Source organism: Chelmon rostratus, chromosome 6, assembly GCF_017976325.1.
Source record: "Chelmon rostratus isolate fCheRos1 chromosome 6, fCheRos1.pri, whole genome shotgun sequence".
Lineage (NCBI taxonomy): Eukaryota > Metazoa > Chordata > Actinopteri > Chaetodontiformes > Chaetodontidae > Chelmon > Chelmon rostratus.
This window is the reverse complement of record NC_055663.1, coordinates 26,402,511-26,426,951: the sequence shown is the minus strand read 5'-3', so window position 1 is coordinate 26,426,951 and position 24,441 is coordinate 26,402,511. Positions and strand designations below refer to the sequence as shown.

Genomic DNA, 24,441 nt, shown 5'->3' with positions numbered 1-24,441 from the left:
GTGAAACACCGTCCACTTACAGAGCAGCTATTCCCCAGTGACCTCCAGACTTCTTTCCCGCTTCGATGAACAGTGACAGGCCGATGAGGTTGATGGTGGGAGCGATAGCCAGCGGGCCGATGTATTTCAGCACGACGCCCACCAGCCCAGAAAAGCCCAGGACGAGCTGGAGCAGAGAGGACACCAGAATGGCTCCCTGGATCTGTGGGTGACGACAGGGACACCACTGAGATACGTGAGCCGCAGGTCTTTGGTGCTCAAGGGTGCATCATAGCATGCCAATGCTGTTCCTGGAAGCATCTTTAACTTGTCTTGCTTAAATAAAAAGTTCCTTTAATGCATTTCAGGACTTTGTGGGAAACAGTGAAGGGTGAACTTGCGCAATGTCATAAAGACAATATGAGCTTTTGACCTTTGACTCACTGCATTGTAAAAAGTAGAGAAATGTACATGTTGAGTCTTAAATTACAACATTACGGGCAACAAATATGAGAAAAACCTGTTTCGCCATCATTAATTCCCTCAGTCTGAGGTTTATATGGTGCTGAAAATATCACAGCCTGCACTGTTCTGATAACTCTGTGGTTGTAAGCCTTTCTATTTGATCTTTTAGCTTCTACCACACGTTCTGTACGTTCACCACAAGTTTTTGCATTTGAATAAAAATTTTGGCGTCTTTTCAGTAAAGTTTTGCACTTTTACCCACACATTCTTTGCCCTAAACATTTTCATCCACATTTTTCTGTGTTTATGCAAAATCTTAGCATTTCAGCACATGTTTGACCAAAAATCTGGTTGTTTTTACCCCAAATGTCGATTTTTTTTTTTGCCCCAAATTCCAACATTTTATCACACACGTATACATACACATATAACGGGTACAGATAATACAAGTCAATGATTGTCTATAACTGAGTGATGGAAAAGGGGCAGGATGAAATACGCTTATGCTTCTTCCTGCTCTTTTTCGGCCATGTTAAGCTACTATTGTTTTGTTGGTTACAAAATAAAGCCTTCATTCATTCATTACGTCATTCATTCATTCAAGCTGGTAAATTTTGTGTGAACTTTCTGGGTGCACACATGTAGAGACAGAGAAGCACAATGTTATGAACTCTATGACTGTTTCTATCCTCATACAAACATTAAGGTCTGAGAAAACTGAACAGGTCTTAATCTTTCCCCCTAAATCCGTGACCACTGCTAAAGTGACTGATTGGAGTCCCTGTTGGGACACAGAAGGTACTGAGAATCATCTTCTGGCTCAAGTGAATATTTTACACACCTCCCTCATTCGTGACATCCAGACCTCGTCAGAGTTTTCCATTTGCAGCGGAGTGGTGTCGTTCTGAAGCTGGATGGACAGCATCGCGGATGCTTTCGGGGCAGGACACTGCCACTTGGGCAGAGCGAGAATGGCCAGGGTCGGAGTGATGAAACTGAAGGTCCCACCCTGGAGGATTGGTAACCTGCAAGTCAGAACAGCGCCGGATTCAAAAGTCAGAGGTCACAGCACCAAATGATGTCAGGTCTCTGCAGGTTAGGATGACCTGGATCTGCTCAAAGCCAGCCTGAGGACACAAATTTTAAAGAGCTTTTGTCACAGGCTGGAGGCCTTGTCAGTCCAGTCAGGAAGCAAAACCGTGCATTGTTAGTGCCAGTATTTTTTGGTTGGACTGAATCCTAATATTTTGTTGAAAAAATGTCTCAGCATGGATTTCACAAACCCTGCGGCACCTGCACAGCTAATTGCTTTGAAGGATCAAAGTGAATGTGAGGAGAGTTTTAGATTTTCAACTTAAAACTTAAATGCAAACAAATGTCCCGTGCCCATACATTAGTTCAGGCCCTGAAGGGGCATGGCCCTGTTGTGTTTGTACCGGTTTACTGTAATTATTGATAATACATTTCATGACCCAAATTGCCTTGAAATGGAATGACGTACAAACATGAACCTGGGCCCAGAAACTGGAAATGATGTGCAGGTGTGAAACATATGAACACATTCTGCCTGATGGTGATGCCGGAAATACAGTTATTGGAAACATCAGCCCCTCACACCGTAGGTCTGATTAACTTGAATTTGGACATACACGTACACTTGAAGGTGCACTAAAAACGCCTTTGGAAACATAAAAATGCACCATGACAGGTGTTCTGCCGATTTAGATTTTTTTAAAACACATTTTTGACATCACCTCCGAAGTTGTAGGCCAGCTTGGTCCTAAACTGTCACACCACGGTGAGGTCTGTCTCGTCATGGGGTTTTTGTCTTGTCATTTCCTGTTTTATTTTGAAGGTCTAACGCTCCTCTCGTTTCAGAGCACCCGCCCTTCCTCATGTGTCCTGTGTGCCCGCCCCGATCACCTATTGTCTCCACCTGTTCCTGATTACCCTCCACGTGTTAAATTTGTCCTTGCAACAGCCACAGTCCTTGTCTGTAAGCTCTTGTTTCCTCTTCGTGAGTGTTTTGATTTGTAATTTTGATAATTTCGTTTCTGGTTTATTTTCATAGAATATCTCATAGCCGAATTGTTTTCCTCTGAATAGAGAGATTTTCTGTTGGATTTATTTTGTTACTTAGATTCTTGTTCCTCTGTTTTTTAGGAGTGTATTTTGAGTTTCTAGTTTTTCTTATCTAGTTTCGTTAAGCCTTTCCGTTTTCATAGCCCTTTGTGTTTTCCTCCTTCGGGAGCGTCTTTTGTTTCTTAGTTTTCATAGTCATAGAGATTAATTGTTTTTCCTCTTAGTGAGCGTTTTCTGTTTCTTTGTTATTTTCCTATATTATAGATATATATTGTCATAGCCTTTTGCCTAGAATAATTTCATAGCCTATTTGTTTAACACTCAGCGAAGTGGTTCTTGGGTTTTGTTCAATAAAGATCTGTGTGAGTAAATCTCTGCGAGTACTGATCTGAGTCTCGGCCTGACATAAACGGCTTGTGGTTCATTATTGGACCAAGCTTATCCAAAGTTGCATAAAGCTTCTTCAGTTTTCTAGATGTTGACATAAAGGAAGGGCTTAACAGGGAAATGCCCATAACTCCTCAGCGATTTGTCCAGTGATCATAAATCAGTATGAGAATAGACATACTGAAGCATCTTGAGCCCATAGAGTGCGGTGTATATGCTCTGGGGGCAGGGATTAACCAAAATATACGGTGCCATATTGATTTGTGCAAGTGTGTGTGGCCTATCACATATTTGCTTGTGAATGAAGATGCCTTTGAGCATTGCTGGTTAAACTCATGGTGACATCCTGCACTATCGCCTACATATACACTTTCATTCAAATGCAATGAAGGACACAAATAGCAGAATTTTGAGTATGCAGCTATTGAAATGCTGCAGGCTCTGTGATGATGAAACAGGTGTGTGCTTGGTCTTCTTCTTTAAACAGAACTAAACTAGCTGAAGTGGCTCTGTCTGCTGGAAACCCCTGCGTGGCCTGTATGTAACCCAGCAATGTTGCTTCCAATGGCTTAGCAAATGACACGCTAAGAGTTGCGTGTTGGACAATTTGAGTAATTAGCATATTGAGCTAATTATTCACCAAAAACTGGAAATGGCCATAATTTTGCTTCTAGTCAACTGAGAAAGGTAATGAAAATAATGAGTCCATGTTTGTGATTCCCCAAATCCTGAAGCCCCCCAACCCACATCGGATCACTGCCCTCCTCTGTGGACTTCTGATGGATGGACTGCATACTGGTGCCGCTGTCATAGAATATCTGGACAAGGCATGTGAACACCCTACAGGAAGGTTCTGGATGGACTGCCTGATTTGTCACACCTTCACCACAATTCATTTCCCTCATGCAGCGAGACGTCCTCCGACAGCAGCGCTGCCTCCAGCAGATGGTCCTGTACTTGTTCACGGCTGGGCAACAAAAATGACATGTTGTTCATCACCTGGCATCTTAACATGGTACAGAACCTTCCACATAGATCTTTTAGCTGTGGGTTGCTGTCTGTCTGCTGCCACTCAACACAAGGGAGATGGAAACATAAGGAGGAAAGTGAGAAAGGCTACAGCAGCATCAAAGGGATTGTGGAAAAAGTGTGCAGGAGTTCCAGAAACCCTCTTATCCCTTAAAGCAGAATCAGCAAATTATGTCGACTTGAATGGACAGGAGGCTCCAGAATCTGAAAACCTCCAAAATGCTCCTCAGATTAGATTAATAGCTATAGATTCCATAGCACCATTGAGAAGTGAGTCACCACCATGGAGGTGAGGAAAAAAGCTATGACTCTTAAAGGCAAGCCCGTTTACTACATGGAGGCCCTCTCTGCTCGACCCTTAGTCGTGGGGCACCATGCAAAGCCCTTAGTGATGACTGTGACGTCTTGTAGATGGAGAAGTTGGATGGCATCCTCAGATCCTGGAAGCATTAACCGAGTTCTGAAGAGCCTCATTGATTGGTGCAAGTGGACATGGCCTATGACATATTTACCCATTATTCAAGGTGCTTTTTAAGCAGGATTAAAAGCCTGGAAGCCTGAAAGCCGCTCGTTGCTGCTCTCAAGCTTTTGTCAAACTGTGCAGGGGGAGAACTCAAAACAAAAGCGCCGGTTATTTGCTCAGGCTTACTGTTACAGCAGTGCTGAGGGGGGGGGCAGGAAAGTGTGTGTGGAGCCCTTTGCTGTACTGTACTGTACTGTGTGAGTGTGCATGTGAGACAGGCAGCTGCACTGTAGTAAATCATACAGATTGATCTGTTTGAGAAGTATTTTTTCTCATCAAAGTATCAAGTATATTAAGGAGAACTATTTCAGAACTTATCCTGAAGGGTAAATTTCATTTAGCGTGTGTCACGTAGAGGCCGGCAGCAGACTGACTGACAATTTAATTCCACATGAGATTCCGCCGGGGTCTCAGCATGAGCTGAGCTATAACTTCAGGCTGCTGTGAGCACTCTGAAACCATGTCTGTGAAGACTCATTCATCCAAGTCAGGTTGAATCCTCATTATTAGGACCACCGCAGAGAGGAAAGTTTATGTAAGGAAAGTGCTGGAGGACAGAGGAACACTGTCACATAATCCTCAATAGATCAAGCCGCACACAATTCCTCATCCTCATCATCAGAGGTTTGAAAAATTTATGGCAAAGACGTGTGAAATTGGAAATTTAATGAGAGTGTTCAGCATCTTGTGAACTTTCTCACTCGGGGCATTCCCTCACTTGTACCTGCTGTAAAGCTTAAACCTCATCGACAGCACTGCTTAAAATGTGAACACACACACACACACACACACACACCAATGAATACCATTCCACACAGAGTTAGAGTACCTAATTTCACACATAAGCAGGACATTTTTCACAAATGTGAGATTTGGCAACTTCTAAGTACTCCATCCATATCTCTGGTACTTCCCGGTTCACTGGAAGAATAAAGGGTTGTTACCTGGTCCCGACAGTCGTCTGCAGTAGCGTGCATATCCCTGACACGAAGAATATGGTGGAGATGAGCTGGCTTTTGGCAACGTTGTTGTCCTTGATGCAGAGGGGCTCGGCCAGGATCAGCGGGACCGCGATGATGCCACCGAACGCGAGGATGTAGTGCTGTGGGGGCAGATGTAAAGGAAAATGTTTTCCATCACACCAACCTAATCTTGGCTTCTTGGTTTCCCCTGAACTTACCTAATCTTTGTTTTAATGTGTGAAATCAAGAAAAAGACATATCATAACGGCGCTCTTCTGCAAAGGAGGTGATCGGAAACAACAAAATGCAAGGAATGCTGGAAAAAGAAGATGATAGAAACCCTTCGTGAGATCTTATTTTTATCTAGATTAGTTATTGTAAGACAAGAAAAAAATCAATTTCTTTATAAAATACGGAAAAATACAAATCATGTTGTTCCTGTTTCCTTCATATACACCGCCCTCTATGGGCTCAACAATCCAGCAAATCTTTTTTTAGCCGACATGGAAAACAGATTTGAAAGATTTTACCACTGATTTACTCGTGTTTTGTCCACAATGTAACCTTCACTGACAGGAGAGATAAAGCAGGAACATGGGAAGATGACATGCAAAAAAATGTCCAAGATACAGTTGATTAAGAGGAAAGAGTTCATCATCTCGACCCGATAAGGTGAATCAGCTGTCCTGCCTCCATGAATGCTTAGCAGCCACCAAAGAATGTGTTTTTGTTTTTTTTGCGTGTGAAGCACTCTGTAATTGTGCTATATAAATAAAATTGTACTTGCTGACTTATCCCGTGTAGCTCAGCAGCAGCTTGGGCAGCTGTGATAAGACTAAACCTTGCACGTCATGCTAGATCACATTAGCTAACAGGGTGCGTTCTTAGTGTGTGTCGACATAAACCTGGAAACCCTCTGGCTCATTCATGCACCAACAAGTCCTCCAACCTAAACAGCCAAACAGGTTGTGTGTCATTGTTTTCTACAGCAACAATCATTAGCGTGTTATGATCCAGCACCCGCATCACCACAGCGTGGTTTGTCAGCACCTGCTGATGATACTGAGGAATGTTTTCTCATGTGCCACCTCTGTGGTTAAAGCTTTATTTGTTTTAAGAAGCCAAATCCAAGGTTTATCTGACAACACCTGTACAATATGACATTGAATTTAAACAAATACTGGCAATTGATTAAAAGCTTGGCACAGTCTTAACAAAACCAAACATTATATGCCTCTTAACTAAGTACTGGAACATGGGTCTTGCAATATTTTGTCATTACTATCACATGTATGATATGTAGTTTATATATAGTTTTTATATGCTATGTAGCAGTCACATGTAGTTTAAAGTGCATGAGTAACTTTTAAAGATATACAGTTTCCATGTTTTTCAATTCTGATACAGATAGAGCATTTAGACTATAGATTTTTATTGATAATAAATATGGCAACCACTTTCTTATTTGAGATAAAGCAAGGTATTCTTGCACATCTTGTACTTCTGCAGCTCAAATGCAAGGCTTAACTGAGATCTAACCATGTGTGTGAACGTGTGTGTTGGGAAGGAGGGGATTGCCATTGATCTAAAAGAATTTAGAAGGGGGAAAATTTGAAGACAGATGTCAATAGGCCTCTCCTGATTTATGGGGCTATTTTCAAACCTGCAACTCCCATAAGTCAGAGGAGGATCAGTTTTATCACAGAGGAAACTGGTAGGAAGATTCCCTTACGACATCTCAAGTGACTCAGATTGACAGAAGCTCCTCTTTACAGCTGTATAAACCTCACTGTTTTTACAAATTGAATATGGAGACTGAATATGAACTGAATCTCACCTTGTTTTGAATATGTGCAGCTAAGCGTAAGTGTACAAAATAATGTCATCATGCACTAAAAGTGATTTCTCACTGTTGTAGCAGGCAATAGTTTCCCTAAAGCTACCAAATAATGAAGGGAGGCATAATTCAGAGACAGTAAAAGGTTAGAAAATGGCAGATGTGACCCCTCAGTGCACAAAAACATGTATATTAACCAAAACCTAAATCCAAAAAATGATCTTTGATCTTTTCTTCAACCATGGATCATGTTAGTTGCCTTCCTGATTGTAGCAGGATGAGTTGCAGCCTCCCTTCTCTCATTGCAAGTGAGTGTGCCATCTTGCTCTCCCTTTAACTCATCAGCCAATCGGCACCTGAGGCCACTCTATAAAGAGAGCCGGTGCTCATCCGTCGTTCTCTTGCTCTTTGGCTCTGAGGCCCGCCTACTTCCTGGTCGGCTCACTTCCCCCTCGCCGCTGCTGGTGCAGGTAATGTGGCAGTAGCTGCCTTAGTTTGTTTGAGTTCGCCTTATTGCGCACGTTGTTATATCAGTCGCTGTTTGTTTCTAGAGTCAGATTGTCGGACACCGTACCTACATAGCAGCTCGCGGGAATCCCCGTTTTGACATGCTTGGGTTATCGGCAGCCACTGTCTGCCACCGCAGCTTGCTTAACATGAAGCTCCTCTCTCCTCTCCCACATGTGTTCTGATGCGGCCGATCGGTATGTATCGCACATGCCATCCTGTCTCTCTGCTGTCCTTATTAGCATTTAGTTTGTCTTTTATATTTTAGTTTAATTCTGTGTTTTTCTGGCAGATACTACTGGTGGGCTGTGTGATGCTGCTTGTCAGGAACCGCTGCTGTTTTGTCTGTTTGATCCTATTTTGCGTTGCTTTGTCTCTATCTGCTTTCTGTTTGTTTAGCCTCTGTTTGGTTTCTATTTTGTTTGTTGGTTTCTGCTTGCTCTGTCCGTGCCTGCTGCTTCGTGCGTTTGTGCCGGCCTGGCTCGCTGCTTGGCCCTGTTCTGCTCTGCCCGGTGCACGCTACTGCTGACCTTGCCCTGCTTTCGCGTGGCTTCCTCCCTGCCTTGCTCTGTTGGGGGCATCAACACTGCTGCTATATTGCATGGGTGGTTAACTTGGAGAGCAGACTTGTGCAGTTAAGGCTGAGAAGCATGGACTGGCATACTCGGTGGCCCGGTTCCTTTAAAACAGGCATCTCAAACCGGTTCCATAAAGGGCCGCGTGGCTGCAGGTTTTCATTCCAACCCAGGAGGAGCACATCAGGCCAACCAATCAACATCAAGGGATCACTTAGTTGTCAGCTGAAGACTGAGATCAGCTGATTAATTGATTCCAGCCAGGTGTGCTCCTCCTTGGTTGGAATGAAAACTTGCAGCCACGCGGCCCTTTATGGAACCGGTTTGAGATGCCTGCTTTAAAACCATATTTTATCTGTGCAAGCTGTGGGGTGAATTCCCTTTCCCATCCTTCTATTCAATCATTAAGTGAATTAATTTACTTTTTAATTTATTGTGCTTTGGTATTTTTGGTTATGCCATTTTCTGACTAAGTTGCAATTTGTCTTTGTCTTAAGTTGTTAAACTGTTTCTTGTTTGAACTGTAATTTTGAATCATCTTTGGCTAATTATTTTGTTAATCTGGTTAATTTGTGTATTTGGTTGTTGCCAACCCTTGAGAGTTTTGTTTATTCTTTTGTGTTCATTTGAGTTGACCCCACCAATTTCCCCTCTCCCTTTCAGGTGCTGGAAGCTTATGGTGGCGGTCCTGGTATCCTGGTGGTGGTGTCCCCCTTCTTGTGTGTCGTGCAACCCCTGGTCTTCGTTTTCGCCTTTTGTGTGTTTGTGCGTGTGAGTGTCACGAGTGACTGGGGTGCTTCTCACCTATTGCCCCAGCACCCCCCCCACTGGTAAGCTTCAGCCCTGTCACCATCCCTCCTTCACTTCCTGTCCTGAATATATGGTATTTTTTTACAATAGATATTTTTATTGAATGTAATAAAAAACATTATAATTTACCAGAACCACGTCTCTTGCCTCAAGTAGAACGAACCTGAGTGCCTTGTGTTGGTACCAAATTAACTATTTCCCTGGGTGAAATTCCCAGGGTGGCGTTGTCTGGCTCTTTTGGGCTGTTTCCAAACTTAACAGCTGTACCTTATCCCATTGTACGTGTCCGCCCGCCACATAATGTTATCAATCCCATTGACAATAAACCCAAAGCTACTTAAACATGTTTGAAATGATTAATATATATAATAAATGAATAATTCCACTTTGCTGTGCCGCTGCCAAATGACTTGCCTCACCACAAAGGGTCCACCAAGTGCTCAACAAAATCCAGACTTTTGTGTGTCCTGGCTCCAGTACAGTCATCTGTTTGCACTGTACCTCTGAACCCTCTTTAGCACTCATTGCTTCAATTTGTTGCATTTCAATGTTGCACTTGAAACATTTAATCTTATTTGATGAAGCTGATGTGCTTGCATGATTTTTTTCAGTTTTAGGTTGTCTCCATATGGCTGAATGCACTTTGTGGCTTTGGATAAATAATTTGACCTCTTTAACAAAACAAAACTATATTTTGTCGACCTGTTTTTAAAGATTTGTATCTCCAATATGGGTTTTGGAGTCGAGTGCTTCAAGAAGTTAGAACGTGTTAAGAGATGGCAGCTTTTGGACTCTTTGTGAGTTTATTATTTGGATGATTACTGCAGCATAACACCAGCCTAAAGCAGAGGTCACACCATAAAGTGGCATTTAAACAGGAAGCTCTTGCCCTACAGGAGCTGGTGAGCTAACCGTTAACAAGCTAGCCAGCCCAGCCAGGCTAACGCCAGTCACAATAGCTCCCAAAGCTGTTTTCTCTTGTCTTCCCACTTTTCTGTTTAAATCCCCCTGACAATTCATTCAATGAAGTTATTGAAGAGGGAAAATAAAGCTCTTCAATGAGATGGTCAGTTAGCAAACTAGCTTAGCTTGTTTGCTACCATGACAATAAGTTCACTCAGTTTGTTCAGAAGATGTTCTTGTACCACCTTATAAAATTCTGCAAGTCATTGTCCTTTTTGCAAAAAACACATTATGCTCCAACAGAGGAGGTCCAATAAAAGAACGGTGCAACACAGCTAATAAGCTATATTAGCTTCATTACTTTTGGATTCTCCAGCTCCCCGTCGCCTCAGAGGTCAACACTGTCAAGATGGACCGCGATTGGACACCGCAAGATTTCGTCATTTCAAATCCTGGTCTGTCCATGCATGAATGAAGGTATCAGGACTGCAGCCAACTAGCAGAATAAAAACTATCCACAGCAAAACAAAGATACCATTAGCTTACCCATACCATACCCATTAGCTTGTTTCTGTGTTCTGTCAACGTTTAAAGAGCTGGCCGACTGATGCTTTAAGCCAAGTTTACAGTATGTGTGCGTGCCATATAGTGTGGTCTTCGGCGGGTGAGGTGCTGGAAATAATTACAGAGCCTTCAGGAAGAATAAAGGTCTACATTTAATCAAACGCAGGGGGGAAGGCGAGGTGATAAATTTGACAGTGTGTCCTTCAACACTTAGATGAGGTGGCTAATGAACTGTGCCAAAGAAAGTTTACTATCAAAGAAAATAAGCAAATATTCACATTTGAGAAGCCTGAGGTTTTGGCATTTTTGCTCCAACATAACGAGTTTGGCAACAATCACCATTCAAAAGAACACATGATAAACAGCTTCAGTGGCTGGATGCCACACAGTCCTTTTCCTGGAAGTCATGAAGCTGATATCTGGGAAATGGATGCAGTTTTTGCTTAAGTGAAAACAGTGCCGTGTCAACAAGAGGTGCGAGGGGCAGTAGTAATGATCCGGGTGGTAAAGGATGTTTTTGTAGCCGTGTAAGTGGCCGATTCAACTCGGAGGGAAAAAGGGGCAGTTCGACTTAAATGCACAATTAACCTGTCCCTCTCTTCGCCATTTTTTTTTATCTTTGAGGCATTGCCTCTAAACACCATGACGCTCTCTGACACCCACTTAATCTGTACACATAGCCAGATGTCACCACACAGCAGGTACCAAGGGAAGTAAGAATGAGAACAAAACACACAAAAAAAACAGGAAACTGAGCAGCTGGTTGAGATAATCACATCTGTCTTTCAACAGACACATGTCATGTTACGTGCTCCCGAATGCAAGTCATAAACATCACGATGAGATACGGTAAAACATCATGTGCGTGAAACCACAGAAACATTTAAAGTTAGATGTGTAAGTGCTGTATAACAGGCGTTAAACACATTTCATGTAAGTGTTTGTCCAGTGTCATTTAGTGTTGTCTGTGTTACTCTTGCTGTCAGAGAATCCATGCCATAGCCCTATGTCACTATTGAGTGTTTTTCTTTGTTCGTGTCAATGCCACGTTCCATGTAAGAGAGTTTCTAATGTTGTCTTTGTCTGTAGTCATGCCACATTTCTGGTAAATGTTTGTCCCGTGTCTTTAGTGTTTGTTAGCCCTGCTATGCCTCTTAAAAGTGTATTAAAATTGTCCTTGTTCCCAAGCCATGCCCAGTTTATGATATTGTTTCTTTAGTGTTGTCTACGTCTCTAATCAAGCCACGTTCCTTGTGTGTGTTTCTTGTGAGCTGTCTTAGTATTTAACCACATCATGTTTCTAGTATGTGCTTGTCTAGTGTTGTCTTTTGTCTATGAGCCATGCTACGTCTCTTGTAAGTGTTTGTTCAGTGTTTCCCTGTTTTGTCTTTGTTTCCTGTCTTATGCCCATTGGCCCTTGAGTGTTTTTCATAGTCCCTTAAGTTTTGGTTACCTTTAGTTAAATCAAACCAGTGCCCCCTCGTGTCTGCATCTGGGTACAACCCATAGCGCGCTTAAATCCCAATCCCCGACACACACACAACCCTCTCCTGTAAGCAGGCTGAATTATTTATTATACAAAAGTTTGTTTTTTCAAATAGTTGCTCAATATACTGTACATGCATCATATTCACGTTACTTCTATCTACATTACAGCACAATGAATGTTATTTTACTGGTAGAAAAAATATGCTAAATCGCATATTAAGATACACTAGAGCCATTTTTTAATACTTATTTTCACCCAAATGTGCAGTTTAAAGCTCCACTTATTAATATTACTTCTGTTAGCACTGAATTAAATGACCTTGTGTAATGTTAACAGGGGTCATCATGAATTTTTGAACAGCTCTGTCCATTAGCAGTGAGCTAGCTGATGCCGAAACATCTAGCAGCTAAGTTAAAGAGCCACGTCTTTTTTTCTCAGGAGTTGCTGGAGCCCAAAACAGAGCTAAAACGATTCGCCGTCATCAGGTGGAGCAGACACATGACTACATTTAAACACTAATGCTGCAGTTAGGCATAGCAAGTTCACAAAGCCGTAATTTGTCAGAGCTTCAAGCCTGTCAGTTTGTTTTGGCATGCTTCTGTTAAAAATCTAATAAAGCAGCTTTAAAGAGGAATTTCTGCCCTCCTGTTCAGTTCATAAGTTCACAACTAGAGTGAGGAAAGAATGCTACTGAACCAGCCGTGAGAGTGATTTACCTGGAAGCCGAGCAGAATGCAGAGGTACCACGGCGGCCTGTCGTTGAGGGAGTAAACCAAATCTATGCATTTGTCCTCAGTCTCCTCCGGGGCCTCTGTGTGTGGCTCCACTATTTCAGCTGCCAGCTGGGGTTGTCCATCACTCTCTTTGCTCTTGGGAAAAAAAGCACAGCAAAGGCAGACAAGTCATTCATTCAGCAATTTCATCTATCCAAACAACATCAGATAAGAAACAATATTCTCTTTAATTCCATCCAGACTACTTGGACCCGCAGTCTTCTGGCAACATGAAGCCAAAGCTTCCTTCGTGGTTTTTTTTCTTGAAACTGAGGGTAGTTCAGAGATCTTCCCTGTGGTCTAAAGGTGTTGGTTTAGTTTAGCTCAGATGATCAAAAACACAGAGCACATGCAATGGAATTAATGTGAGTTTTGACATGTTGGACACCCATATGGGCGATAGTGGAGGGCAGGTGGGGTGAACAACTCACCTCCTCCCAAATCCTGCCAAGATGTTGCTCCCACACAACATTTCTGACCTTTGACAGCTGCATGTGGTTTTTTTGGACAACAGTGACTTATGTTGCAACACTCCCCTCTCCTGACACGGGGGCACTGAGGTCCAGCCTACCGCGAGCGAATGGACTCGGACTGATATGCAAAACGTTGAGTTTAGGGTGTTTAACTGAGGACAACTATATTTTGCCGCCACTGCTCTAAGTGGTTAGATTGTACTGATTACATTTTTAGTTTGGAACGTGCGCTCGCTCATGAATATGCAAGAAAATGATTGTTGGCCATTTGCACTTACTTGAATCACACTGAGAAAGCCTCTGTGAAGACACAGCTGCCAAGCACCTTGATTTAAACCTTCTATTTGTATATGCTTGTAGCACATATGCTGCTTTAAACATATGCATATGCACGAAACGGGTGTGCTAGCATGCACTTCAAGTCTCCTTGATTGCCATCTATTAATATTAAATATACATCAGTTCCTGGTGTTAAGAATCTTGATGAGGCAAATCTGGGGCTGGACAAGGTCTAGTCCCGACTAAAAGCTCAGCAACAAACACATAAATATACACAAAACCATTTCATTTTGCAAGTCCACGTTGTAACAAGCATCTGAACATGTCTAGTATGCATACAGTATGTGGAGCGTGTCGGTACAGATGTGTTCAGACGCACATGTGTTTATATGTGTGAGTCTTATCTTGCGGTCATGATGGGAAATCAACTTCTGCCGCAAACCAACTTTCGTTTTTTACAACCTGGGCCTTATTTCTAGCATTAAATAGGACCATTTACTCACCCAGACAACTTTGGTGGCATTTGGAGTCGTTTTGAAGAAATTAGCCCCAGAGGAGCGGCGCGTATATCCGTATAATGCGAGTACTCGGGGCATCCGTGCGCAGCCTCTAGATAACGCATAATCTGCGGCAAAACTCGTTTATATTCCAATATTTTGTTCTGATATGCTGGTGCTAATCACCTGTGAGCCGGCGGTCGGCTAGTTTAGCTGTAGTTTGGCACAGCTATGGTTCGTTGTTGCGTATTCGTAGCCGACCGCTGCAGAGTTAGCCGTGTTGTGGCTGGTTGCTCGCAGTGCCCGGCGTTCGGTAATGACATCATCCACGTCAGAGGTAGTTGCCTAGAGACGCCAGATATTGATAACATGCCACCACGGGCTCAGAGGGGAATAGCACCAGCATATCAGAACAAAATATTGGAATATGAACGAGTTTCGCTGCAGATTATGCGTTATATAGAGGCTGCGCATGGATGCCCTGAGTACTCGCATTATACGGATATACGCGCCGCTCCTCTGGGGCTAATTTCTTCAAAACGACTCCAAATGCCACCAAAGTTGTCTGGGTGAGTAAATGGTCGTATTTAATGCTAGAAATAAGGTCCAGGTTGTAAAAAACGAAAGTTATCCTTTAATATAAGTCACAACAGCTAGCAATTTCCTAAACCTTACGCGGCAGCTAGCAGCAGTATGAAAAGTCGATCTTTGTTGAAGGGAACGTTGTATTCAGGTTTACATCTTTCCCAGTCTTTTGTTGCTCCTGTCCCAACTTGTTTGAAACACGTTGCTGCATCAAATTCAGAATAAACAGATAATTTACAAAAATCAATGACACTGATGAGGTCAAACTTTAAATATACTGTCTTTGTGCTGTTTTCAGTCGAGTAGATGTTAGAAAGGATCAGCAAATGATCTCTTTCTGTTTCATTTATGATTTAAACACACAGCATCCCAACGCTTTTGGAATCAGTTTAAATGTGCGTTGTGGTGACTCCGTCAACACTTTGATTTAAAATACTAATAAATGCTTAAAATTATGTGACTCCCTCCCTCAGCATACTACCTCTTCTACTTAAAGGATTGCGGACCTGGAAAAACAGATTTTTTTTTGCCATTTAAATCATCTTGGTGAGCTCGAGCCAAGACCAGTCATAGAAATGGGAAAAAGAATGGGTATCAGGTGTGGTCCTCGGGTCGTCTGTATGCAGCACTGAAAGCTCTGGCTTTCTTCCTGATACCTGATAATAAGCAGAGTAGGACAAGTGGTTTTGTGTGGAGAAGCTAAGTCTCAGTAAGAGTGGCAAATGCGATACACAAACAGACATTATTTACATATTAACCGTATGATTTAGAAATACATTGCAGTCGATGGAGTATAACTAGGTACATGTAGTGGTCAGCTCCTGCCCAGTGTGACAAAACCAGTTTCCAGTAAAGCTGTCCAGATGAAAGGCGCCATACATTTCTTTTTTCTTTTTACTTTTTTCTGTTCTATGTAAATCATACAGACTCACAGATTGCTGTTTGGAGGGCCCATAAACAAACATTTATATGTGGAACCAAGGACACAAGTCTCCAAACACATAAATGAAATCAAATCCATGTGTCCATATCCTTATATCACCTGACTCATGGTCACACATTCAGCCAATGCAACATGAACAAACACCGATAAGCCGACGATTTCGAATGCAAATGTTGAAATGGATTCATGAACTTGTAGTTCAAGGTAACTCTGCAAGTTTCTTGACATTTGTTTGCCATTTGTTGAAGGACTGTGAAATCAACAGTGTCATTCTCAGTGAAGCATGAAACCCAAAATCCAGCCGCAATATTCCAACAGTTCTGAAGTTGAGGAGGACAAAATTTACATTTATTTATTCATTGTTTATTCATCACAATAGAAAAAAACGCCTGTGTTTGGCTGCAGAGCCTTCATCTCCGGGTTTTAAGCGTACTGGCTCAGTTTGGTAATGCTCACAAGGGCAGAGTTCATACACAGCTGAGAGCTGGACCCAATTATCTGAGATGATCTTAAAGAATGATCCTACATCCTTAAAGAAAATGAACTCACTGAAATGTCCCTTTATTGTCATCTAGTGATCAAATAGCAAATCAATGACGGGCGGATTCTATGGAATGGATCTTAAATCAGATTTAACTATATGCTTTTGATTGATCCCTGGATCTAGCACCATCGGATTATGAAAGCGACTGATTCCTGAATAATTAAATCCCATCTACAAATTGAGAATACTTTATGTGAATATTTTTCTTTGGTTTCACCACAGACATACGATAAGAACATGCATTCACCATAAGACACACCATAAACCCTACATACAACAATACATATGTAAAAGGCAAGAGAGAGACGTCTCAACTATCGACATTCATAAAAATACAACTCACAGTGAACTGTGCAATGCATTGTGTGTATTACCAAACTGAACCTTACTTCAAACGCTCTGACAAAGACCCTGAAGCATTTTTCTATTGTGATGGGAGCTAAATAAAGAGAAATGTTGACTTAAAAACTTGAGACATAGCACTTTTTAGAATATAAATTTCTGATAATTTATTAACTTTAAATGTGACTTTTAAAGCTTACATTTGGTCATAGGTGTGACATTGTCTGTCAGCATGTCGTCCATGATGGATAGGCAGCCTGTTCTGGGTTTTATGGGATTTTCTGTGGCGTCCTTTGGGGAGAAGTGATAGGTGAGACCAGTTGCTGTCTTCAAAATGAGAGAAGAGGAAAACACCCTCTGCAAACAGGCCACATAGGACAGATCAGTTTGCTGCGGGTTTGTACAAACACTGTTGGGGATGTGTCCCGCTTGGTGCTTGCATGTAGCGTGCTTCAGAGCTGCGCATTTATGGAGTGAAAGCATTGCCATAAACTGTCCGTCCTCAGTTTTCAGCTTTACATATTTGCTTTTGTGCAGTTGCGTGTGCAGTATATGAATGAATGCCCCCTGAGAGCTGTCTTCACATGCAAGGAGGCCAGTTCCCTCCACGCACAGTCTACACGGAACAGATCGGTTTCAGAAGCGTCACTTGAGAATGTGCTTTTTTTTTTTTTTTAAGTTTGTAGAGAGCCCTGCTGTGGCGTAATATGAGCAAAATCAAGCAGCAGTTCACATCATAATGAGGTAAAAGTGAAAGTGAGTACTTTCAGCTCTGCATTTAAAATCTAAATCCAAACTCAAACCCTCTGTCCGTCTCTTTCTCTGTGTTTTGTATCAAATCAGCAAGAATTAACAGTGTTTGGACGGCAGCTGCATCCTTCTCACTGGACGTCACAGCTTTGACTCACTGGAGCCAGCGCACAAGATAACATCCACACTGAATTCAAACCACATGCTTCGCTCTCAAGCTGGTGATCGGTCAGACAGGACACCTCGGTGCCCGCATCCCAGCATTGCCTCTGTGTCACACGAGAGTCACATGGAGCAGACGGACCATGCAAATGCGCACCCATCTGCGTCGCATTTCACCTCCTGTTTGGTTTACTCTCACGCCTCGAAGTTCTCAGCAGGACGAGCGCGCAGACGTTCGCTTCAGTCATTACGCTGACATCTGGTACCATCTAGTGGTTATCCACCTGCACTCCAGTAAGCACAGGAGAGGAGGAGGGTGGAGAGGGCCACAAAACCCGTGCTGGAAATACCATCACACCTAAACTACCTCAACAAACAAGCAAATGAAAGACGTTTTCTCTCTTTTTGCTCTATTTAGACATTCTGGATGGTTTTATTTGTCCAAGTTTTGAGATGTCGCCGCTGAATACTGATTTTTTTATTGAGAAATCTCTAATGGAAGTGTGAAATATCAGTGTCCCTGTTACTCTGGATAATCCACAGACCTCTTTGTGATCAGTTTTAAGTGGAACTGCTTTCTACCAAAGAAACAGTGACAAGGTTTTCTGTGCATTAACTGGAATAAGACACTGTTTCTGCAACATTTCTTATATGTAAAGGACCACAGAGTTCAGTCTACCTCAGTTTTACTTGCGTGGAAGCAAAGAGATGGATGTCAGTCGGTCTAAGACGCTGAACACAGAACTGATGTTTCCTTGGTTTGGTTGCAGCTTTGGACATTTGCTGCATGTCATTTGTGAACCAAAAGTGGCCTCAGACAGTAGCAGCTTACTTTATTAACATTCAGCAAAGGCTGCAACCCTTTCACTAACCTTAACATAAGTGGTTTTATTCCCCGGATCACATGCAGGACTTGATGTGAGCACTGGTCTCTACGTGAGTAGCATAGGATCGTAAATTTGGAAAGACAGGGTTGAGAAATTCAGTTCCATATAACTAATTTGTGTTGCCAATTGCTGCAGTTGTTTATAGTGCACAAGTCCTGAGTCCTGTCTGTGGTTTCGCACTTAACTTATCTAATAAACTCAATCTTCAGCTCAGTACTGACTTTTACAATACTAAACCAAGACGCTATCTTTCCATAACCTTAACCTCGAGTGGCAGACGGTGCTAAAAGTGTGGTTAATCATCACTAATGCTGGCCGTGTGATTATTAGTGCACAGCATCATGTGCCGAGATGTGTGCCTTCCACGTCACAGCTGATGGAATGGATGGATAAATTGGGCGTGGGAAGACCAATCAGTTTGCTGGCTGCATGGATGAGGCTCTTCGAGTCGGAGGCTGTAAAGCACACTGAAGAACAGCTACCGTTTTAGTTTCCAGATGACTGATTGTCTCCGTTGGCTGTGAACCTTTCTGAGCTGCTGATTCAAACTGAGGCTATTGTGTTAGTGTAAGGCAGAGCCTTAACCGCTTTCCTACGGTGGTTAGATGTTAATGTGGAGGGGGTGTCATCTGCATGCCTGAAATAGACATTTAAGGAAAAAGGGGAGACTGTGCTTAGCTGCTTCCTACGTTTTAATCCAGAGGTCAAAAGGTTGTTGTATTCCATGATCTTGTTTTTCCTGTTTTCTAGTTTTTCAAAGTTTTTGTTTGCATGCACACTTGTTGATTCAAGGTTAACGCTACCATCCTGTACCTGTTGCTTTAAAGCACAACACAAAGTGTTTCTCTTGAGTCTGGGAGAGTCCCATTCGGCAAGAATCGCTCCTCAAACGTTCACACCCGAAAGCTCGTCACTGGACTTGCCAGCGCAGCGTCTAACCTGGCGCTGAGGTCCCGCCTGCTCGGGGGACTCAGCTTGCGTTTTCCCACTTGCTAATTATCTTTATCTTCCCGAAACAAGTCAAACAATCTGAGCCGTTTTCTCTGAGACCTTCTCTTCTGAGACTCGCTGACTGCAGGTGACTGAGTTTGTGTTCAGTGATTTTCACACTCTCGTACAAGCATGCATGCACAAATATACCCGCACTATCTGCCATATTCAAGATCCACTACATATATTTTCTTGCCTCGTTTTTAAGAGTGCCATATTGACATCTGTCGAAGCATACTGGCTGTTCTGTATAATTTGTCCATCTTTTTTTGGACCTTTGCTGTTCGTTTTTGTATCCTTCCCTTGTAGGAATTCATTTAGCACAGCTTCATTAGTTTTTTACATGTTGACCAGTTATATCACATGTATCAACAGTCATTTGCAATGACTAAAAACCAGAATGACCCTCAAAACATATCGCTATCGCCAGTATTAAAAAACAGCAACCAGAGAGGAGATGAAGGGTCAGAGTTACTGCACCAAGACGCTGTTCCACTATCCAGAGAAAGCTAATAAAGAGTCGCCTTTGTCTTTGGAGTTTAGCCTCTACCCTCCGATGATACCTGAAACCCTGAATGGACTCAAAGCTGAACTGCCAAACAGAAGCCGACTTGTCCAAACGGCAAAAAAAACACCAAAAACGCATCCGCTTTGCCATTCCATTGCTTTGCACTGCTGAGTTCCAAATAGCTCTAAACCTGGTGGAAGAGACAGTCTGTGTGGCATGAAAACTGTGTATAAAAGTCATCTTACAGTCTCAAAATATCAATCCAGGCATGTAAGAAACCAGTCAGTTTCAGGTTATCAAGTACAAACACCTCAGGAAATCTTGATCGCTGCTTTTGCTGAAATCGTTTGGTCTCACTTTCGAAACGTGCGTCTTTAGCTGCTTCCATGTAATTATGCTTTGAATCAGTCATCCGCTATTAATAGGCTAAAGAAGCGACTGCTGGGATTTCTCACACGCTGTATGTGTTTCATGTTTTTAGCACTAAACGCTGCAGAAAATCTTGAAGAGACAGGAAATAAGATGTTCGGCTGTCGAAATGGAACCTTCCATAGGATAAAAATATCTGCCAGAGGGATGAGGCATATGTTGTTTGAAATGCAGCATAATGTGTGAAGTGACACCATTACCATATCACCATTTTGCTCTAACATGCACAACTGTAACAATAAAGGACAAAGAGCTCATGATAAACATTAATATACTGTACATCTCTCTAGTTTGGGGTGCTTTTGTCCCAAAATAGCCTAAAATAACCCAGCGGCTCCAGCTGGTTTTAGATGCTTTTCATGGATGACATACTTAAGTTTGAGTTGATTTAAAGAACAAAGGTTCTTGTGAAACATATTTACATACGCAAAGTCTAAAAATGAATCATGAAAACTTAATCCGGACGCCAAAGTCAGGAAGCTTGATTGATTTATTAAAAGTATAATTCCTAGTTCAACGTCTTTGAATTCATTGTATGCTAGAAATCCATGACTGGGCCTTTGCATAGGAGTGTCAGGTAGTATACAATACAAGGATAATAATAATAAACGAGGCCTGGCGCCTCGCCTTGCTGGCAGGCTCACGTGTTCGCCCATCTGCGGTTGAAGCTGTGCGGTTTGTTTGCTGTTCCCCTTTTTTCTAAACTCTTCCTAAATCGGGACGGGGAGAAAAAAGGGGAAACGTCAACCCCGGCTCAGCTGTATACACACTCCATGCAGTCAGACCTTCGTACCACACGCAGCCACATGTCCCCGCGTCAATATTCTGCTTCTTGGTCGGGGTTTTGCCAAAGAGCATTTCCAGTTTTAGCTTAAAACTGTTTGATTCAGCTCGACTACACAAGATGCATGCACACGTTGGCCATTTCACATTCCACAGTGGCTTACATTTAGCTCTTACTGCTGTAATGTAAGAACATAGCACCGCATTTCCCTTTCTCTTGGTCTGCAGCTTTAAGAAATGTAATAATAATGCTAAACAACTTTCATGTCCTAATTGTCCACATTACAAAGAGGTGCATGTCACTTTTTTCTCACCTACTCGCTCAACGTTTGACACTGTGTTCAGTTTGGCTTTGCAGAATCAAAGAGGATGAGGATGACACCACACTCACCCCGAATGCAGGATTGACTGTCCCCTGCTCCTTCAGTCCCAGCTCGATCCTCTCCTCTGAAGTGAGATGCATTGTGGTAACCTGAGGCCAGGTGCTGTATAGCTGCTCCTGAGGACCAAGGTGGACTCCACGCAGATGAACGAGCACACTGTGCGAGCAAAACTGTGACTGACCGCAGACCCGAGAGGTGACCGCCTCACGTCACCACGGAGACCAAGTATCACAGTCCAGAGAGGGGCACAGTTATTTTGTAATCTCGTCTCCGGCTCTGAAACGTTTCTGGGCTTCTAAGGCGAATGAGGGCTTTATTTCCCCTGACTTGCGGTCATGTGCCTGTTGTTGTGTGACGATGAATCCTATGAGAGGAAGCCGGGCACATTTGTCACACAAATCTTTCATTTGTTACACTAAGACTAAGATGCTCAGCTCTTCTGAAAAGTTTAAAAGTGGGACTGAGTGTTTTCGTGCAGGATTTCATGGATCAGCCAAGTGTCTGATTGAATTCCTGACTGTTTGTGAAGATACAGCGGTTCACCTGGACGGCAGTGGACTCCACCTGCCACATTATGACCAATGGCATTTAGGTAGGATGAACTAGTCGTTTAAGCCATCAGTTTATGGATCAATACAGTGATGCAGCTTTCAGCTCCTTCGCTTCCAGCCTCCTGTGTATTTCATATTATGTTAAAAATGTAAAACTTAGAACTTCACTTCTCCATCTTTCTTTCACCTAGAATATTTTGTTGTATGTTACCTCACCACAGGTCTTTACTGTTATTTACTCGCTGTTATTTTTTCTGCGTTTTCAGGCTGGATCGCAGCAAAGCGGAGTCGCACCTATAAACATGAAAGTCTGTCCACGTCCTCCTGAGTGAACTGGAGTTCTCCCGCTGGCTAAATGACGTGGCGGGAACAGTCCAGAATCACATCCTCAGGAGCACATTAACCCCACACGGTCCAGCCGCATCCAGGTTTCCAGCTAGTCTCGTAGAACGTCTTAAATCTGTTGGGTTTTGGGGGGGGGGACAGAGCTGCTTTATCTGTTGTGAAGCACATTATATCATGTATTTTTGTATAAAATGTGCAGAAAAAATGTTTTTAATTACTTAAAAATTCAGACTTGATGAGTAGAAAGTGAGAAACGTGGGACTTTTTAATAGTTTAAACAAAACGGCTTAACATGGAAGTAAAACTGCTCTATTTAAAATGAAATCAAACTTTCAGCATCACTTCCAGTGATCATACTCGAGAGTAAAAATCTCCTGTTGTCCAAAAGGGGCATTCAGATTAAGCTGCAGCCTCAGTACTGGCCTAATGCTCAACATTTATTTTTCTGTTGATTTGTTAATATTAATAATATTAATATTTGTTAGAAAGTAAATCATGGCAATCAGTTTAAATAATTGTAAACTTTTCAGAGATATTGTGCCTTTCTTTTAATTTAAGTATCGTGGATGGCTCCACATAGAACAATGACCATGAACATCAGCTGACAGTGCAATGGAGGACAAGTCAGTCACACATGAATCAAACTGAGCTGCTGAATGTTTTACTGGATTTGTTCAGTGCCTGGTCTTTAGTTTCAGTTCAGTTACAGCACACAGAAATGAATTTTAAGCTTGGTGACTGCATGTTTCTTCCCCAAAAGCGTTTTAGGAGTCGTTGTTAGTTGTGTGAAGATTTGCTGCTTTTCCACTTTCATTATTTCAGTATTTTAAATTTAGAGTTCCGAATGTTAACCATTCCTAAACCTTTGAGTCCGTCTTCTCAGTCTTTTTTTTTCCACAGCTGAAACCTCGTCTGACCCAGCAGCACTGATCCTTCCCATCACCACACGTGTTCAGGGCGCTTGGTATGGGCAAACAAACATGGAAGCCATATAGAGCATCACTGTCCCGCATGCCGAATTTCTTTTGCTGAGGAAAAGAGAAATCAATTCACTCCTATGCCACGGTGAATCTGCGAGGCTTGTCATGAGAGCGGCACTCATTGAGAAAAGCTTCTGCTGTGCTGCGAGCATCTCAGTGCTCGTGCTTCTCTGAGCTCGTTAGATGGAAAGTGTGAATTTGATGCAGGGAGTCATAAGTTCACATGTCCCAGACGTGAGGAAATTCACGAGACTTTGCACAGACTAAACTACACAGAGGATTGTGACACAAGTTCAAAAGAACGTTGAATGTGTTTGTTGTAAAACTCTGATGATGAGAGTTTGAAAAAAGGTAAAAAGTTGGGCTAGTTACTAAGCTCAGTAAGAGTCCGAATTATTAAGAATTTTTAAGTTTTTTTCTTTGTCAAGCTTAATATTAACTAAATATCAGCATACCTACCGTGTCAGCCAAGATCAGCAAAGGTCACACATTAAGTAGAAAAATTCCAACGGAGCATGATGAACACATGATTGCCAGTTGTGTTGTCAGATGATCCCTCTTGTTAGCCGTTTTCTGCGAGCAGGCGATTCGATTTTCCATCAGCGAACGTGTGATGTGACGTTATTTCTCAGCCGACACTGACGTCATGCCAGTGAACAGTCAGCATTTTTCAAGCGTGCTTCCAGAAAAGGGCAGTCAGAGTTGCTCAAAGTCATTTATTTTGTTCGATTTGCACTGAAACAAACCTGAAAACAAAACCTGTGCCCGTCCTCAAGGGTTAATATGGGAAAATTCGTTTTAAAACAGCAAACAAACACCTGTGTCACGCCTCTGGACACCTCCCAGCCAATCAGAATCAGATTCAGAATTTTTCAGATAAGGGCAAAGGCCTCATATATTGAATGGTTTTATTGCCCTTTACAATGGTCACAGTCAGCTTAGGTATGTATAAACTTAAGAAGACTGCCTCCGCACTCGTCTACATCGGCCAAACCGATGTCAGAGTGGGCTGTGAGCTGTCACAGCCCACTCTGACAGCTCACTTTGGTCGCCTACGCCAACTCCATCATCCGGGTCCGTACCTGACTATCCTTCAGGTACCTTCTCCAGAATCAGAAAGTACTG

The 24,441-nt window shown here is 42.5% G+C and overlaps 1 protein-coding gene and 1 long non-coding RNA gene across 2 annotated transcripts in view; one reads left to right on the top strand and one right to left on the bottom strand.

The window, feature by feature from the left end:
• si:dkey-106n21.1 (solute carrier family 23 member 1) overlaps nucleotides 1–21,520 on the bottom strand; it is a 34,705-nt gene extending 13,185 nt beyond the window's left edge. Inside the window, exons 1-5 of the mRNA XM_041938497.1 lie at nucleotides 21,449–21,520; nucleotides 12,829–12,981; nucleotides 5,410–5,567; nucleotides 1,286–1,469; nucleotides 21–202 (exon numbers count right to left, since the gene is read on the bottom strand). Coding sequence (XP_041794431.1) covers nucleotides 21–202; nucleotides 1,286–1,469; nucleotides 5,410–5,567; nucleotides 12,829–12,981; nucleotides 21,449–21,520 — 749 coding nt within the window. The remainder of the gene's footprint in view (nucleotides 1–20; nucleotides 203–1,285; nucleotides 1,470–5,409; nucleotides 5,568–12,828; nucleotides 12,982–21,448) is intronic.
• LOC121607600 lies at nucleotides 7,677–11,956 on the top strand. Its single transcript, XR_006006894.1, has 3 exons — nucleotides 7,677–7,734; nucleotides 7,816–7,968; nucleotides 9,010–11,956. It is a non-coding gene; the product is annotated as an uncharacterized LOC121607600 (long non-coding RNA).
• Nucleotides 21,521–24,441: the final 2,921 nt, after the last annotated feature.